Source organism: Pristis pectinata, chromosome 3, assembly GCF_009764475.1.
Source record: "Pristis pectinata isolate sPriPec2 chromosome 3, sPriPec2.1.pri, whole genome shotgun sequence".
NCBI classification, from domain to species: domain Eukaryota; kingdom Metazoa; phylum Chordata; class Chondrichthyes; order Rhinopristiformes; family Pristidae; genus Pristis; species Pristis pectinata.
This window is the reverse complement of record NC_067407.1, coordinates 131,142,825-131,162,070: the sequence shown is the minus strand read 5'-3', so window position 1 is coordinate 131,162,070 and position 19,246 is coordinate 131,142,825. Positions and strand designations below refer to the sequence as shown.

Genomic DNA, 19,246 nt, shown 5'->3' with positions numbered 1-19,246 from the left:
CGATAACTATTCAAAATTCTTCCTGCATGTTCTGACCAATATTTATCCCTCAACTAAAATCACCAAAAAGCAGTAAATCTATTCATCATTACATTCAAGTCAATGAGATCAAATTGCCTTATGACAATTAGCTAACACATTTCCTTAATTAGAATAGTGACTGCACTTCAACAGAACCTCAGTGGTAGTAAAGCACTTTGGAATAGCACAAATCAGGTTTAAGAATGCAAGGAAATCTTCTCAGTTCTTTCCCAATAAAACACCCCCATTATTTTACCTTTCAGCGTAACGTAATGTTGAGAGAGTTTCCTCATAACAGATGTCAGCTGGACTGACTGTTGCGATCTGTAAGAGAAATTATGGTTCATCTTGAAAGCTGCACTCATCAAATAGAGGAATAGCAGAGTGAGAAGGGATCACTGACGTCAACATTAATCAGTCCAAGTGGGGTAGATACAAGGTAATTCCCCCTGCCTGACAATTGTGAAAATCTTCTGCTGTTCCCCTTACTTTACAACAAGCAAAAATAGAAATCTTCCCATAATCTATTCCCAACCTTGGAAGAGTGGTCTATGATCAGGGATATGTACAGAGAGGCAAAGATCGAAGAATTGAGGGTTATGGGGAACTGGCACAGAAGAGGAGTTGAGACCAGCATAGATCAGCCATGATCATATTTGAATGGTGGGACAGAGTTGAAGAGCCAAATGGTCTGTCCTGCTACTAATTTCTTGAGTTCTTGAGATTTAAATTTGACTGCTTTTGGAGGGGCTCATTGAACAAGGACACATTATGCACAAACACACAGCTTTAATGTGCTTAATGATTACTCGGTGAAGGTAGGAGTCCCTTGGACCTGTGTGTTTTCTCCTTCTAATAATGAACCACTGTATCAGTGTAACCATCTCCTCACATGGCTAGGTTGCTGGTCTCTCAGCATGAGATTGTTGATTCAGCACCATCTCATCCCAAGTTAGGGATACTTCCATGTTGTAAATATACTCCAACATTTCATGGGTTAAAGTGAGCATTTTAATTTTGTAGCCAGGAGATTGCTTGCACTGAGCTGCATTAGAATCTCAAATTCCAGAGGTGACTGACCCAACCTCTAACACTATTCAAACCTGATAATAAAAGGGAATGTAGCCCAGATTTTCAGCAAGTACAGTGAAACTACCGATGTTTAACGCCATTCCTACACAAGACCAATGTGCAGATCTAAGTGGAAATTCTGAGACTATTGTCAGTGATTGATGTCTCTGCAGACAGCAATACACCATTGACAGAGCCAAACTTGACCAGTACTTAACAAAGGCAAATCCTCCAAGGATTCATCAGCAGGTTTGCGGCTGTGCAAGGATTGGTGAGAGAGAAGATTTTAATTGATGAGTGACTCAGGCAGCAGCTTTTAAAAAGTGTGTTAATTTAAAAGCTATAGTATCTATAGCTTATTTGTTTACTTTTTTAAAATCTCTCTAATTAATGTCTTGCTAATGTAGACTTTAGTATGTATACAATATGTATACATTACTGAATGTTTTTAATTTCTAACAGTCTAAGTTGGGAGGTGTTACAGTTTACAATCTGACTTTATGGGCAGGCAAGTGTTAACTGCCCCAGGTGACGGCACTTTTGTATCTGAAGGGTTCAACATTGTCAAAGGAACTCTGCAGAAAACTCTCCTAGTGAGAGTTTAGAAAAATTGCAGGAACAGGACACTTAGCCCTTCTGTCCTGCTAATCATTCACTACTATTATCGCTCAAAACCACGTTTCCAATCTCTCCACATAACCTTTGATGTCAAGGAATTCATTTACTTCCTCCTTAAGTATATCCATCTTCTATGGTAGAGAATTCCACATGTTCATCACCTTCTGATGAAGAAATTTCTCCTCATCTCTGTCCTAAATGTCATATCCACTATCTTGAGACTTTGACTCCTCATTCTTAACCCTTCAGCCAAGGGGAAGAGTCCATCTCACATCCACTCTTTCCTGCCCTGTCAAAATGTAGTATGTTTAAATGAGAATGCAGGCTTGGTCGACCCAATCTTTCCTCAAATGGCAGCCCTGCCATCCCAGAATCAGTCTGGTAAACCTTTGTGGCATTCCCTCTATGGTGAGTATATTCTTTCTTGGGCAAGGAGACCAAAAGTGCACAGATGGCATCTCACCAAGTCTCTGGATAATTGTAGTAAGACATTCTTGCTCATACACTCCAAACCAGAAGATACCATTTGCCTTCTGAACTGCTTGTTGCATCTGCACATTTGCTTTTAATGTTCTTTGGACAAAGACATCCAGGTCCCTTTGTACATCAACACTTCTCAATCTCTCGTTGTTTAAATAATACTATCCCCTTCTATTTTGCCTACCCAAGTGGATAACTTAACATTTATCCTTGTGCCATGTATGTGTGCATTTACTCCATGTGTATAAATTGCCTTGGAGCCACTTTGCGTCCTCCTCACAACCTCACTGACTTGGAAATATTACCTTCAGTTCCCTCAGTCAAACTGTTGCTATCTATTGCAAATAGCTGGAGTCATCATTGTCGTATCTCACTCAGCACCACCAACCACACTGCTGAAGACCCTTATTTCCTACTCAGCTTCCTGTCTGACAAGCAATTTTCAATCTATGCCAATATTAGCACCCCAAAACCCACTGCATTAATTTTACACACTGACATGTTATATGTGACTCAAGGGCCTTCTGAATAGTAATCCACTGATTGTCCCTTATTTATTCTACCAGATGCATCCTCAAAAAACTCAAATCGGTTTGTCAAATTTACAGCTTTTTTTTTAATTTAGTTAACAAATATATTTGATTACCTCCAATGCTTTCTGGTTTGTGTTTTAATTCTTTGGTACTTCACTCATCATAGGGGCCACCTTGGAAAAGACCCATATTTCCTACTCTAAAACGGGATCAGTATGAATCCCGACAGGACCACAATTAATTCAGTGCAGCTGCTGAAAGCCTGCTCAGCTGCATTCACAGAAGGGCATCAGCCCTTAAAGGCACACAGCAGCAACACACATTTTACCTGCCATGGAGCAGAGGGAGATTGCAGGGGAGAGGGCTCCCAGATATACAGAGAACAATTAAGAAGTGCTTGTTAGTGAGATAAATGTCAGGTGAGAGGCCCTATGTAGCAGAAGGGTTGGAGTTGTCACTTTCAGGAGTAAGGGTCTCCAGCTGATGAAACAACATTGCAAGAAATTTCATTACCTAATAAAATATATCAAGGTGAGCTGCAAACCAATGAGACTGCTCCCTCAAACTTACACTTATTCAAAAAAAAACACATACATGCACTATAATGAAGCAAACAAATGCTGTTCCTCCATCCATGTATCCACACTAACTTTGTCTAATCCTACTGATATTGTTAAGGTGTCCTCTAGTCACATTCCTTATTGGAAGTGGAATTGGTTTATTGTCACTTGTACTGAGGTACAGTCAAAAACTTGTCTTGCATACTGCTCATAGAGATCAATTCATTACACAGTGCATTGAGGTAGTACAAGGTAAAACAATAACAGAATGCAGAGTAAAGTGTCACAGCTACAGAGAAAGTGCAGTGCAGGTAGACAATAAGGTGCAAGGTCATAACGAGGTAGAGTGTGAGGTCAAGAGTCCATCTTATCATACTAGGGAACCATTCAATAGTTTTATAACAGCGGGACAGAAGCTGTCCCTGAGCCTGGTAGTATGTACTTTCAGGCTTTCGTATCTTCTGTCCACTGAGTGAGAGGAGAAGAGAGAATGTCCAGGGTGGGTGGGGTTTTTGATTATGTTGGCTACTTTACTGAGGCAGCAAGAAGTGTAGACAGAGTCCATAGAGGGGAGGCTGGTTTTCGTGGTGTGCTGAGCTGCATCCACAACTCTCTACAGTTTCTTGTGGTCATGGGGGCATAATTTCCCCACTACTAACACAAGGCTAATTGGTTTCTAGTTCCCCATTTTCTCCCTCCTTCCTTTTTGAAAGAGTAAGATTACATTGGTCACCTTCCAATCTGCAGGAAGTGTTCCATGATCTAGAGAATTTTGGAAGATGACAACCAACATTTCCACTATCTCCATGGTTACCTCTTCTGGTTCTCTGGGATGGGATATTCAGGCCCAGGGGATTTATTAGTTTTCCGTGCCATTATTTTCTCCAGCATAATTTTTTAGTCACACCAATTTCCATTAATTCCGCTTTTTCAATAGACTTTTGGTTCCCTAACATTTCTGGGAAATCATTTGTGACCCTTGCTGTGAAGGCAGAACCAGGACATTTGTTTAAATTGCTCTACCATTTCTTTGTTCCCCATTGTAAATTCTCCCTTTCTTACTTAGGGACCTGCATTTATTTTTTATATCATTGTTGAAGGTAGGGTCAGTCAGTGTCGGTAGCAAGCCCCCGTCAGCTCACTGCAGATCATAGAAACAGTCCATTTGCAGTAACACTCAGTCCTCTGCATTAAATATAAAACATGTCACATTCACAAGCAGTAAAAAAAACTTTTAAAATGCATTATTAACTACTTGGAATCTCAACTCCAAATCCAATCCAAATGAAAGGTCTCGACCCGAAACGTTTAGAGTCCCTTTCCCTCCACAGATGCTGCCTGACCTCCAGATTCCAGTTTCTCTAGTCTCGTCTCCCCGAATCCTGTCTCCCCACAGTAACCTTTCACTCCCATGCTTATTAAGTATCTATCTACCTACCTCAGACTTAAAAATATTCAAAAGCTCTACTTCTACTGCTATTTAAGAAAGAGAATTCCTAAGACACTCAATCCATTGACAGAAGAAAAAAAATCACTTCATCTGTCTTAAGTAGACAACACCTTATTTTTAACAGTGATCCCTAGTTCTAGAATCCACCACACAAGAAAACATCCCGTCCACATCTATCCTGCCAAGACCCCTCAAGATTTTATGTGTTTCAATCAAGTCAAATCTTAGTCTTCTAATTCCAGCAAATACAAGCCTAACCTGTCCAACCTTTCTCATAAAACAACTTGCCCATTCCAGTAGTTAAACAGTGTATAAACATTTACTCTATGAATGATCAGGTTAACTGCCCTGTGGTTTCCTGCTATCTGTCTCCCTTTCTGAATAAATGGGTTCCACGTCATTTGGAATAAAGGAGTTTCATTTCATCTTTGTTATCTGCTGGAACCTTCCTCAAATATAACAAAGTTTGGAAAATTAAAACCAATGGCATTTCAGGAATTTATGCAAGCACATTTATGTGGGAATTCCAAATTTCCTGATAGTTTCACGACTTGGGATGCACAATTGCTGGCAATTCTGAGGAAAATCTGGACCATGGCTTTACACAGAACTTTAGACACTGAATGTACTATCCAACCGACACGTGGGTTTTAAGCCAAAGACAAGACATGAGGCATAGTCCAACAGGGCTCAGTCTGGAAACTAAGAAAAAGATGGTTAAGATTGAGAAAGAAGCAGGAATCAAACCTTATGGATTTTTTTTTCCTAGGTAGGACAAGTTTCCTGAGCATTTACCATCAGAGTCTTACTGTTTCCACCGAGGGCAGGTTGCAGAAGTTTAGTAAGTGTGGAGTTTCTGTAGGGCACATGGAGCATCCTCTTCCCCATAGCTGTTTCTGCTAAGGCACTGGGGAAAAATACAGAGTGAAAAAATTTGATAATACGTGCCATCAGTTCTAAACCACACAATGCAGGAAGGAGTAACGGCAGCACAGTGACTCCAAGTGAACTAATAATCAAGAGGCCTTGATTAGTAAAAAGAGAATGAGAATTCAAATCCTATTGTGCCAGTCTGTAAATCTGAGTTCAGTGTAAAATAATGGAAATTAAAAGTTGGCTTCAGGAAAAGTTGTCGGGGAGCTGTCAGAGTGTCATTGTGGTTAAACTAGTGTCCCACTGTCCAGCTGATGAATAAGCCTTCACTGGTATGGCCTGGATATGATTTCTGCAGCACACTGGCACTGTTGTCTAGTATTGTCTACCAACCCAATCAGTTTAACGGTAGGCGATATGGTCTGACCTTGCAGTATCAACACATCATTAAGCAAAGGTCCCAGTTCGATCCCTCATCAAGGCTAATCCTAGCCTGTGGCAGCAAGGATAAAGACCCACAAATGAAACATTTAACTGACAGCATTCAGAGGGATTGTTAATGATACAAACCATGGAGACCCCAGAACAGCACTGTTGAGAGAAAGAGCCAAAGTTAATTGACATCTGTTGTTGAGACCACAACTTGTAATACATCTGAACTGCCTTGACATATTTAGTTTTATTAATTCCTTTCCTCGGTAGAGTCTGTTCAAGGACAATGCATATTTTACAGGTTGCTGTTAATGTGCTGCTGTATAATCACCCATGTTAATAAAGAAATGCTTGACATTTTAGTGCATTTTGAGAATGGGTAGTTAGTGTACTCACTTGTGATGCAGTGAAGGCTGCTGTTTGTGTAAAAGTGAATAATAATTAGATTAGTTAACATTATACAGTACATGAGACCTAAATTTAGACTTGTAATGACCTCAAGGACGTGGATAGTATATTCCCAATGGCTCCCAATTTAAAAGCATGAATACTTTTGCTCATTCATGCACAGTGACTGATTCCAGGCCCAGCTCTGTGGTCAGAGAACAAATAAAAGAAAGGGCTTTCATTAACTTGTGACAGTGGGCGGTTTTAACTGTGAGGCCGAATAACTAGTAATGCTGCTTTAGTTCTTTTCAATACTTTGCCTTAATCAGGAAAGATTGAACAGAATTCTTTTTCTCAAAAGAAAAAGACAGGTGACGGATGGGGAGAAGAGGTGGTGACTCGATGGAGTCTTTAAAATTACGAAGGGGTTTGATAGTGAAAACATAGAGATGTTTGGACTTGTAGGGTAGATCAGAACTTATTTTTATACATTCATTAGATGTGGGTGTTTCTGGCAAAGATTATCCCAGATAAACTTTGAACTGAGTGGCTTAATAGAACATTCCAGAAGACAGTTAAAAATCTTGTGTGGAAGGAAACTGGGGAACCAGGAGAAAACCCACATGGGAGACCACACAGTCAGTACCCAAGTCCAGGATTGAACCCAGGTTGCTGGAGCTGTGAAGTAGCATCAATCACTGTCGTGCGATTGCACTACCCCTCTGCCCCTCTCTCATGCTATCACATCCTTCCTGGATTGATACAGTACCAGCATGATTTCCTTGCTTTTGTAATCTGTGCCTTGCCAAAAGAACAAAGTATCTCAAATGCCTTTTAACCATCTTATTTACCCACTGCAAGATCTCTCTGCTCTGTTCTATTTTGTCTCTCATTTGATCTCCCCAGATGCATCATCTCACACTTGTCCACACTGAGTTCCATTTGCCACTGTTTATGCCCACTTGACCGCTCTGTTGATAAATCCAACAGTGTGGAGTTTTCTTCACTATTATACTATCAATAAATGCTCCTTACATTTAAGTTTAAAATCATTGATATCCACCATGAAAAGTATCAGAACCACCACTGAACCCTCACTATCAGCAACCTACCAGTCACTAAAACACCTGTCTACCACTACCCTCTGTTCCCTGCCGCCAGTTCAGTATTGGATCAAACCTGTCATTTTCCCCTGATCCCTTGGGCTCTTACTACTCGGATCAACAGAAACTCCTACACAGAGAGGAGTTGGAATATGGAACTGACTCTCATATGGGAGAGGAATAGCAGATGTCTCTTGGTGAAAATTGTATTTGTGGATGAGAGAGAAAGGAATATAATGTTCCAGAGACAATTTGGGGTGGGAAGACCTGTGAATGGCATGAACACTGGCCAGATCCTGACAAAGGCACCACATTTAGTTTGCTCCTTCCCTGCTGAACAGAATTCTAGTTCATTCACGTAGAGCTGCTGAGCACTCAAACCAAAGTACAGATCTAGTTTTATCATTTAACAGTCAACAGTATGAGCGTTTTGGTTACCATTTCATGCAACTGTTGACGGCACTTTGTGAACTCCAGTTAGAATACATCATGAATACACGCACAAATAATTAATGAGAAGAAAACCAATGTTTCACAGACCAACATTTTCTGGATAGTTCAAAGGCAGCAATACTGGGCTCCATGAGACTCCATTAATGCAAAATCATTGATCCATGGGATCACCCCAATGGGTATATTTATCTGAAGAGGGCAGCGAGCAATATTTCTTTCTTTTATTGGGCTTGGTGTTACTCAGGGGTTTATTTTGCCTCTCCTGGGTTGGGGAGGTCTTAGCATGTCTTAGGGAGGGGAGATCAAGTGTAGACAATACGTCATCATGAGTGTGGCACAGTCTTGGTGGACCAGTTGGTCTTTTCCTCTCCATCCAATGTGTATGGTGTTCAGCAGCAAACACTGCTCCACTCACAACCCTCACTGGATCAGCCACAGTGACGGGAAAACTTCACAGAGATTCCTGCCAGTTGCACAGAAAAATTTGCAGAAAGAAATGACAGGACAGACTCTCCTTCCAACTTATAGGCATGTCAACAATGGCAACTTGCACAGATACATGGATAGGAAAGGTTTAGAGGGATATAGGTCAAATTGCAGGCAAACGAGACTAGCTCAGGTTGATCACCATGGATGAGTTGGGCTGAAGGGCCTGTTTCCATGATGTACAACTCTACGTGAGCAATGGCATTTGGTGTAGTACAGAAAATCCCAGGTTTGAACAGTGTGTGCGGAGTTAGTTGCTAAGCTATAGGTAACCTCTGTGCTATCCCTTTATAGGTTCCCAGTCCTCACCAACATCCACAGTCTCCACTAGAAAAAGGTGGTTGCTAGGTTGTACTCTGATCCACGTCCCACAGGAATCAAAAAGGAAAACATGGCTTAAACAAAACAAAATTAACCAATCAAGCACCAGGGCCACTTCAATACCAGAACAGAGTCAGGAAATGACCCCAGTACACTGGTGGGGAGAGCAGGAGATAAACCATCCAGGGTCTCCACCCTTCATCAGGCAGAGGATAAACGATTCACAGGAAGGAGAAGGCCAGCTGCTCAGTCAAACTCGCGACCAGGGGTAACTGCCTTCGCTTCCTGCATCAAATCCAGGTTATCCTCCCTGGGCTTGAATGTGTGCAGGCATCCTGGGAGGGATTGGGCTAAACTTCCTCCAAAATACCTCCAAACGCCAATGCCAATGTGAAAATTGTTCAATGTATTCCAGCCAAAGAAACTGAACTTTTCACAACACCTTGAGGAGAGGAAGAAAAGGAATTAGTGAAAATAATGTTGAGAACACAGTCACATCACTGAATAATCACAGTACTGTCAATTACAAACAATCTGAAACTCACTATGTATCTCATGAAATCCAGTTCAGGCATCGCCTCCCTGCTGCAACCTCTCAAGTATCAATGGATGCCTTTAACATATTCAAATTATGTAGTCATTTCAGGACTAGCCTGCATTTTTGGCATAAACTTCAGTGGGACTAAGTAGCTTTCCCATTTCCACTGCATAGCAAAATTGTTGCAGTAATTTTTTGAAAATTTTAATGCTGTTCCTGTTGCCTTAAACTTAACCAATCCCATTCAATCAGGGATCTTTAACAGGAAGAAAATTGAGGTCATTGTCAGATTTGACAGACAGTCAACAAGGTTATTAAATTTACAATGATATTCCCAGGTATTTTTGTTTGGAAAGGCCAATGTTGACTTTACAAAAAATACAGGAAATTAAACAGGAGCTTTGAATTTGCCACCTTGCAGTTCTGCACAGTTTGTTGCAGTTTCAGGAAGTGCCTCCTCACCTGATGACATTGCCCAGAGTGGTCAGGCTGACGTTGATGGCTGTTCCCTCCCTCAGACGATCCCCCTCAGAACCAGAGGACTTCTGCCGCTCGCTGCCAGCCAAATCCACCAGGTTTATGTTGGACTGTTTTGTTAGGTGCTCTTTTAAAAATACCTGTGTCAAGGCACGTCAAATAATTTGCAGGCTGATCTTGTGTTCTGAAAAACTGATAAATTTTTTTAAGCCCCTTGAAAGTGAACTTCATTAAATTTTAAATAATGCCTTGATATCATTAAGTAGATATTTAAAACAACCCAAAATTAACTACAGTGCTTCACAATAACTTTGAATGTAGCAGTGAGGGAATCCATGCAATTGGTAGAGTACTTCAGTATTAGTAGATTATGAAAATGTCTTTACTTTGATGGCAAGATCTGGTTACTGTTAATCATCTGTTCACAGCAGAATGATTATTCCACAGTTCCATTATTATAGTTTTTTTTACATATATATATTTATTGTATCAGATATATTGTTTGGTAATATTGATTTAGGGCTAAGTAGTGACCAGAACATTATGGGAAGTTTACCTGTTCTGCTTGGAGCAGTGAGGTGGGGGCTTTTAGCTCACATATTTGCTATGGAATTTGATCCCACAGTCTTCTGACTCAGAAGGCAAGAATGCCATCATAAATCCATGGCTAACACCTAACTTTCAAACCATAAACCCTGAAACATCATTGAGGGTATCTAATTCCATAGGTAAACCAACAGGTGGCCAAATATAAAAAAGGCCAGTTTAACTTTGAGTTTAAGCTACTGGTAATCGCAAACTTGTGATGCATAAGTGAATATGCTGCCAAGTATGTCCAGGTGCATTTACAAATGGTCTATTTATCTTAATGATGCTGAAACCTGGAACACATACAAGTTACAGAAAGCTTCTGAAAAAAACACTATGTTTACCACCAGTGCTATCATTTGCTTGTGTCTATGATGAGTTTCATTTATGCAGTTGATGCAATTCCATTGATTATAATCCATAACTCACTGGTCTATGCAATGCTCGTTTAAAATATTCAACCACTGTAAAATAATCTTAGCTTCTAGAATCACACAGCACTAAAAGGAACTCATTCAACCTCAATTTATCATGCAATCTGATTAGTCCCACTCCCCTATTCTTTTCCCTAAGCTCAACTAACTTTTCTCTTTCAAATATTTATTCAATTCCCTTGTGAAGGTTACTGTTGGCCTTTACTGCAAGAGTATTAGAATATAGGAGCAAGGATGTGTAGCTGCAGCTGTACAGGGTCTTGATGAGACCCCACCTGGGGCTGTGTGCACACATTTGGTCTCCTTATCCGAAGAAAGATGTTCCTGCCATGGAAGCAATGCAACTAAGGTTCACTGGACTGATTCCTGGTGTGTGATGAGAGATTGGGTCAATTAGGACTTTATTCACTGGCGTTTAGAAGAATGAGAGGGGGCTCATAGAAACCTATAAAATTCTAACAGGACCATATAGACTAGATGCAGGGAGGATGTTCCTGTCAGCTGGAGAGTCCAGAACCGGGAGTCACGGCCTCATGTCACAGGGTATACCATTTAGACCCGTGAACAGGAGAAATGTCATCAGGCAGTGGGTGTGGAATCTGTGGAATTCTCCACCACAAAAGGCAGCGAAGGGCAAATAACATAATATACTCAAGAATGAGGCAGGCATAATTCATAATGCTGAAGGAACCAAAGGACATGGATAGAACAGAAGTGGATGATCATCTATGATTGGGTTGAATGGTGGAGCAGGCTTGAAGGGCAGTATGGCCTACTCCTACTCCTGATTTCTATCCTTCCACCCATTTTATAGGGAGTCCATTCTAGAACATGTCTATCAGATGCTGATAACTTTTATAGCTGCATTTCAGCCCTGCTTCCTCTGCTATCATCTTAATCGGTGTTCCCCAGGAAGTGTTGCCTTATTTACTCTTTGAACATTTCCGTCAAACCTGTCCCTCGTTTCACCAATCCTAGATTTTCTGATCCTAGATACAATTGATCTCTTTCAGCCCTGCTATCATTCCTGTAATTTCCTTTATGCTCTCTACAAGGTCTTGAACATCCTTCCTGAAGCACAAGTGACCAAAATTGACTAGTGTAGCTTACCATTGTTTTACAGAAGTTCAGTGTGACTTCCCGTGGCAATTTAAGTTGACAAATATTTTGCTGTCTTTAAAAACATGTGCATGCAGTGTCAAGTCTCTCTGTTCCTGCACCCTCTTTAAAATTAGCTTTATTTTGCTTTGCCACTTTCTAACTCCCAAAACAAACAGCTTTGCTCTTTGCAACACTTAATCTCATCTGCCACAAGCTGTCCTTCTCCCAACTACTTATCTCCTCGTTCTGACTCACTGTTTACCCCATATCCAGTTTCCCCATCATCTGCAAAATTGTGTCAGTGGACCCAAGAGCAGTTCCTTAATTTAATGATAAACTTTGGCCAGGTTATTTCAATTGACAGCAGTTACTGACAAAAAAAAACCTGCTAGAATTAATGTTGCCAGATGAACCACCTTGGCGAATTGACCCAACAAGCTTGTACCTGTTTGAACTGTACAGTGATGATCATGTGTGAACGACTGCTGGTCATATTGATATTGGTGGATGCTGTGCTCCTCTTCCTAGTTCCTTCCTTCATCAACTGTTCAATTTGCTCGTAGTTTTCACAAGGCACTGACTTTATATCCTCCACGTAGAAGCCCCTTTGGGAGCTTTCTCGCACTCTCAGACCTCCAGGCTGCTTTCTTTCTGATAACAAATCGATCACCTGGAAAAGATGTTTGTTGTAAAACTAACCAGTTATGTGGACTCTTAGACCTCTGGATAGTTCAAAGGGATTCCAATCCCTCTGGGTCAGTCTGTTCATAATTTTCAAGTGAAGCGGACTGGAATAAACCATAACATTATAGAAATATAGCTGGATAATTATCAAACTTATATAAATTGCTGAGGTTTCCCTGGTAAAAGGTCAAGGAAACTTCCTGCATAATCTCAGAGGTGAGTGATGACTAAATAAAATATGTAAAACCTTAATTATTGATTTTTCTCATTTTATCTAATTGGTTTAGCTTTACTCTTTTGATCTTTCAAAGCTCCTTAGTATTTAGTTTAGTTTCAATTCTTTCACTTACCTTTCTTCTATTTTCCTGTTTTAAGCCTGGACTAGCCATCTGGCAATTCTGGCTAAACACTCCAATCCATTCCTTGTTTGCATTTATTGTTATTGACTCTGATGTGTGTGATTAATTCATGACATCACAGGGCTGCTGAATCACATTAAGCCTCACCTTGCAACAACCTGGTGTGTCCACTTCCGTTGAATCGTTTAGGTGAATGCCTGTTGATGGGCAGAACTGGATAACACTGTCACAGTTATGGACGGTGAACTGCCCCAAAAACACACAAAAATTAAGGACAGAAAAATAACTTGGCATGGAACCCATAGCTTGGACTTGAGGTGGAGGACTTTACATGCCAAGGCAGAGCTTTAGTCTCAATCTGTCAATAACTGATACTTAACTGTTTAAGAACAGCATTTCTTGAAAAGGAAGTTTCAGCCAATGGACAAGTTTAGGAAATGAAGATTCATGTGACTGTGTCTACAAAGAGCTCGTTCTTCACACAGACTCCATACAAACACTTCTGGACCAAAACTGCCCAAGATAATGCCAAACTTGTGAGGCAACCAGAACACTGTTTTCTAATTAACTGAAGTACTGTTGACATGTAAAATACTATTTTACTTATTTCACTGGAACCAATCCAACAGGTCATTTTGTAGTTAAGGTGCAAAAATTCTTGGTATAGTTCTATAAAAATATGCACACCAGGAAAATTGATTTCCAACACAGTGTAAAGTCCGTTCAGCTTATTCCCTTGATACTTTCCTTTTGTTTTCCAGCATTAAAGCATCAATTTAATGCACATACTTGTGGCAAGATCAGTCACCGTTTAAATTACATTTATATGCCAGTGAAGAGAAAAGATTACCTTTTCATTGTAGATCTCCAACATGCTGAAATAAATCTGTGGAGAAAAAAATGATCTGGGACTTCAGTGTCAGGTCACACTCATCAAAATAATCCATTAATAACACAGTCTTATCCCTCTTGCATCATTAACCTCTTCTTGTATTTCAGATGGTAATCCACTATATGTTTTCAGACAATTACCATACTTGGTAATGGTAAAATATGGTAATTGTCTGAAAACATGTAGTGGGTAAGAATAGGGTAACTCAAGCCAATTTTGATAATATTGATTATACAGCAATGTTTAAGCAGTTTGTTAATGATCTTAAAACTGAACTTGTGATAGCATGTGGCAGTTGTACAAACATTAACTAGAGTGTAATAATTACACTTATTACAGTATTACAGTGTAATACTGTACACTTAGAGTATTGTGTACAGTTCTGGTAACAGGAGAGAGCGCAGAAGAGATTCACCAGGATGTTGCCTGGAATGGAAGGCTGTAGTTATAAGGAGAGATTGGACAGGCTGGGTTTGTTCTCAATGGAATGTGGGAGGATGGGTTTATAAAATTATGAGGGGCATAGAATTCGTAAGGAACCAAATTTTAAACAAAATTTCACATTTGCCTTTGCTTACTATCCCTTTTCTTACCTGATTCCATGTTGATGAGGGGATTAACACGGCTGGAATTTTAGGTATGTTTTGTGACAGAGAGGTCAAAACAGATTCGGTTTTAACCTTCAAAGGTCAAAGGAAAATGGGATGAAGGAAAGAAAATGCGGCGGTGGTGTGGTTCTTGGACTGTTTTGTGTAGGAACTGGCACCGACTGCTGTTCTAGTTGATCTTCTATTCTACGTAGAAGTTGCTGTCAAAGCTGGTAACCATCGTCTATCCCAAACTCCCCGAGGAGTGATGCTACGATTATCTACATCATCTTAGATACCTTACATGATGCAGCCTCTACAACCCTCGCAGTAGGGAATTTCCCTAGATTTACTACCCACTAGGAGAAGAAATTCCTATGCACCTCAGTTTTCAATGACCATCCCCTTAACTGGTAACTATGTCCCTTGTTCGAGACTGTCCCATCAGTAGAAGCATTCAGCTACTACATCATGCCTCTTTGCTACCACGTCATGCCTCTTTGGATCTTATATATTTCCAAATGATCATCCCTGGTCATCCACATATTTCCTTCTCCACCATAACACGTGCATCTTACTAACCACCTGAAATGGTCTTGATTCCTCATTGTATCCTCTGGCATGCCAATATTCCTTTAATTTTAGTCATCACCTTGATTTTGTGGGGGATTGATAATTAACAGACTTGGGGCTTTGGAGGGATCTTTGGGAGGGATCATCTGGTTGATAACTAAATGGTTCTTTGATAACAGTTATTGGAGCAGCTAGCTGGATTTTTCTACCAACCTTCTGAGCCATTGTAACGAGTAGCTACAAAAGTAAGATGGGATAATTATCCATTCTAATAATTTCTAAATAAACATCTTTTAGGAATTGAAGCTACATCACATAATTACAGTTCATCTCCATCATCTCTTCCATACGCACTATACAGTTCAAAGCTGTGCCTTCCACCAATCACCTATTGATTCCAACTAACCACTAAAAACCTCAACATAATGGTTGCTAATTCTTACCTGGTACTGTTTATCATCTTCTTGATCTTGTTTAATGGCTTTGAACAACTCGTCACAAGTTAATGGGATTATTCCTCTGTCTGGTCCATAGCCAATCATGGAGTAACTTTTTCCTGAACCAGTCTGTCCATAGGCCAACAGTGTAGTGTTGTATCCCTGCCACGCATTGCTCAACAATTCTTGGCCAAGATCATTGAACACCCTTTTCTAAGGAAGCAAATTTTAAACAAAATTACACATTTGCCTTTGCTTCATTCCTTTTCTTACCTGAAAAAACTAACTCCATGCAGATGAGAGGATTCAACTGGAATGAAACCACCTTCACAGCTTGGTTCTTGATACATCCCCAAACAGCCTGCCCTTAATTTCTAATGTAGTTCTTCACCAGAGGAAAGAGTTCCTCTCGACCTACACCATCAAGTCCCTCTAATTTCCAAGGGAAACAAAGCCACTACTATAGATATGGTCAACCAGAGCGTACTATAGCTGGGTTCTTGTGTTCTGGATCTCAAAGTAAGGGCCAATGTTCTATTAGCTCTTTTAAAAGTGCTGAGTTCCTCCAGCAGATTTTTGGTTGCTCCAGATTTCAGCATCTGCAATCTCTCTTTGGAGAACTTACACCTGTCTATTAACAATAATGGAATATGCTAGAGATACTCAGAGAAAATGTTAATGGTTCCAGTCAGTGACAAAAGGCCATTTAGCGTAACGCTATTACAGCGCCAGCGACCCAGGTTCAATTCCGGCCACTGTCTGAAAGGAGTTTGTACGTTCTCCCCGTGTCTGTGTGGGTTTCCTCCGGGTGCTCTGGTTTCCTCCCACATTCCAAAGACGTACAGGTTAGGAAGTTGTGGGCATGCTATGTTGGCACCGGAAGCATGGCGACACTTGCGGGCTGCCCCCAGAATACTCCACCCAAAGAAGATGCATTTCAGTGTTTCGATGTACATGTGACTAATAAAGAGATCTTATTTGTCCAAAGTGTTCAGAGCTCACGACCAAAAATTAGATACACAGATACCTGGATATTTGGATCACCGATTTTCAATTGGGCAACCCCACGTTGGCAATTGAATTTGCTTCTTCAGCAACATTTCTGGACACAGGCAGCTACTTCCCTTTCAGACAGACCATGAACACACGTCAGTCAGGTCCATTGCACACCTCCGGTAGATGGATACAATAGGTTGGCTTTACTCTGAACTAACTCCAGAGGAAGACAAACCTTGAAGTCAGACATCACCCCGGTCACTACTGGGTTAGTTGTTATAAACCTAGCAAGGAGAAGAGCATTTGTAGGAAAATCATCAGCCTGACCTTTTACCTAGGGATTGGTGACCAGCACACAGTGGGACAAGGGCTGAGTATGTTTTACAAATGTGACCAATTGCATTGAACATAAAATCAGCTAATAGAAACTAAAAACAAGTTTGCAAATTTGATAAATTCAGAATTGCAGTGTTTAAATTCCACAGCCATTTTAGTTCTTAATTGCACTTTATAATTATGCAAACTTTCTCTGATCTCATCACATCGACCTGTTCACTTCAAAGGAGAAATGATTTAAAGGCATTGCTCCATACAGTATTTATTGTCCATCTAACTGCAGTAGAAGCAAGCAGCTTGCTGTATTTCTCAAGCTTCTTTAAGAAGTATTAGAAGTATTTCTAATACTTCTAAAGTATTAAAGGTCAACCACATTGACTAAGGTAACACAAGGGAACCCACGAAGCACTGTTGGTAATTGATTTCATTTCCTCAGCAAATGTAAATGAATGAAGGGGTCAAAGCATCTTTGCAGTTAGATCTCCAATGTTCCCAACATGGGCATGGGAGAGGGTGAGGAAGTGGGAGAGAGGGAGGGGACCTCAGATTATTGCAACTCGCGTTGTATTTTCATATCCTGTTCTAACATTGCTTACACAAGCTATTACATTTTATCATCAGAAGTTTGAGAAATTGCAAAAGAAAGAAAGCCACCCATTTTCTAATACAATCTTGAGAAATTGATTTCTGAAAGTTCCTACAAGTAAACCATGTCCCAAACATCTGGTGATAAAACACAATAGCAAATGGACCTCTCCTGGAAGGAAATACTTTCATTCAAATGGACTTTGCAGATGCGTTTGTGTCTTGTTTGGCAGGACACATGCAGCAATCCAATACTGAGGAGTTAACTTATGTCTTGCACACTAGACTGTACAATAAAAGTCTGGTATTGCCCAGACATCATCCCACCTGGTCTGCATATTTGCTGGTTGGTCCATCGGGAATAAGAATCCCTTCCTCGTTTCTAATAAATCCGCTGTGTGACCAGTAGACTAGGTCAAAAGTGAAAGTTTTTGCGTTGCTCTGATTTCTCGGATCCCATATTGTGACGCTGTTTAAAGCCACGGAGATTATGCAACCACATCCTGCATCCTTCTCGGTCTGTTAAAAGTAACAAAGACGTGTGGGGCGGGGTTACACAATATTAAAATATAGTTGACGTCAATTTGTGGGGATCATCCAGGACAACTTTAGATTATCAAGAGGGTGGTGAACCTGTGTCAGAAAGCAGTGGGAGGCCAAGTATGTTCAAGGAGGTAGATATGATTTTTTTTAAATGAAAAGGGATCACAGGACATTGGGAGAAGGTGAGAAGAGGGTACCAATGTAAATGATCAGCTATGATTGTGTTGAATGGAGGAGACAGCCTGTGTGGCTTTTTCTCGCTCCTGCTCTCTAATGTTTCTATGAATCTAGTCCTTAGGCAGGAAGAGAAAGCGAGCATTGGTGTGAATAGAATTGAGTGAAGCAAATGCAGGAGAGGGTGGAAAATTGCAATTCCCTTGGTAAACCCACAAGCTGCGGTTCTGACCAAGCTGCACGTGCCTTTGATGCTTCAACTGTGCACAAGAAGGATTTTAATGAAACCGACAACCTGGACTCTGGCTCTGTGTTTCTAAGGTGGTTTTTTGTTTTGAGTTGTTGACAATTGGATTCTCAGGACTCCTGCCTCAATTAACACAGATGCTGCATTTTATTCAAGCAAGGTCTGGGCACTCCATGTTAGAGCTGAGACAATGAATGTCAGTTTAAACATGGAGATCACCACGACTTGTTCCACAGTTTCTAACAGTGGTAACAGACAATATCTTTTCCATATATATCATTTTAAAATAAAACGTGTACTGTCGTTCACTCACATTAATGAGCACACTGCAGATCTGGTCAAGCAAAAGACCAAGAAATTGGCACAACCATAAATTAATAGAAGAATCTAAATATTAATAGCATCTTTAATTAGACCTGTACAAGAGCTGACACGCATGGGATGGCAATGGTCACTTCATTATAGGGGAAAAAATCAAATTATATTTCTTCATGCTACTTAGTTTGATTTTCAACTGATGAATTGATCTCATCCAATGTATATTTAAATTCTTATAATAATTCCCTATTTTGGTGCAGAATATTTAGTGATAAAGTAAAAGGAAACTGCTATAGTTTCTTGAATTACTTTTCTGTTAAACACTTGAACCACTTACACGCGTATAACTCACTCACCTGGTTAAAGGCTCTAACACGGACTGCCACTCTCACACTGTCCACACTTGGCATTTTTTGTCCTTCCACAGAAACCAATAATGGATAAATTAATAATAAAAAAATACTACGCCCCAGCAGTTTGGTTAGACCTGGTGTTTATTTCAGCACTAAACGCTGACTCTGCCTTTCTAAGAGCTGCTCGCTTTTCACATCTCTTTCCCTGTGGGAGTGTTGTGTGGGGCTGTGCAGAG

The 19,246-nt window shown here is 40.4% G+C and overlaps 1 protein-coding gene across 1 annotated transcript in view; it reads right to left on the bottom strand.

The window, feature by feature from the left end:
* Window positions 1-19,067, bottom strand: part of kif28 (kinesin family member 28) — a 41,069-nt gene extending 22,002 nt beyond the window's left edge. Inside the window, exons 1-8 of the mRNA XM_052011265.1 lie at window positions 19,014-19,067; window positions 17,703-17,894; window positions 15,465-15,671; window positions 13,820-13,855; window positions 12,372-12,596; window positions 9,789-9,943; window positions 5,529-5,640; window positions 278-345 (exon numbers count right to left, since the gene is read on the bottom strand). Coding sequence (XP_051867225.1) covers window positions 278-345; window positions 5,529-5,640; window positions 9,789-9,943; window positions 12,372-12,596; window positions 13,820-13,855; window positions 15,465-15,671; window positions 17,703-17,894; window positions 19,014-19,067 — 1,049 coding nt within the window. The remainder of the gene's footprint in view (window positions 1-277; window positions 346-5,528; window positions 5,641-9,788; window positions 9,944-12,371; window positions 12,597-13,819; window positions 13,856-15,464; window positions 15,672-17,702; window positions 17,895-19,013) is intronic.
* Between the last annotated feature and the right edge of the window lie 179 nt (window positions 19,068-19,246).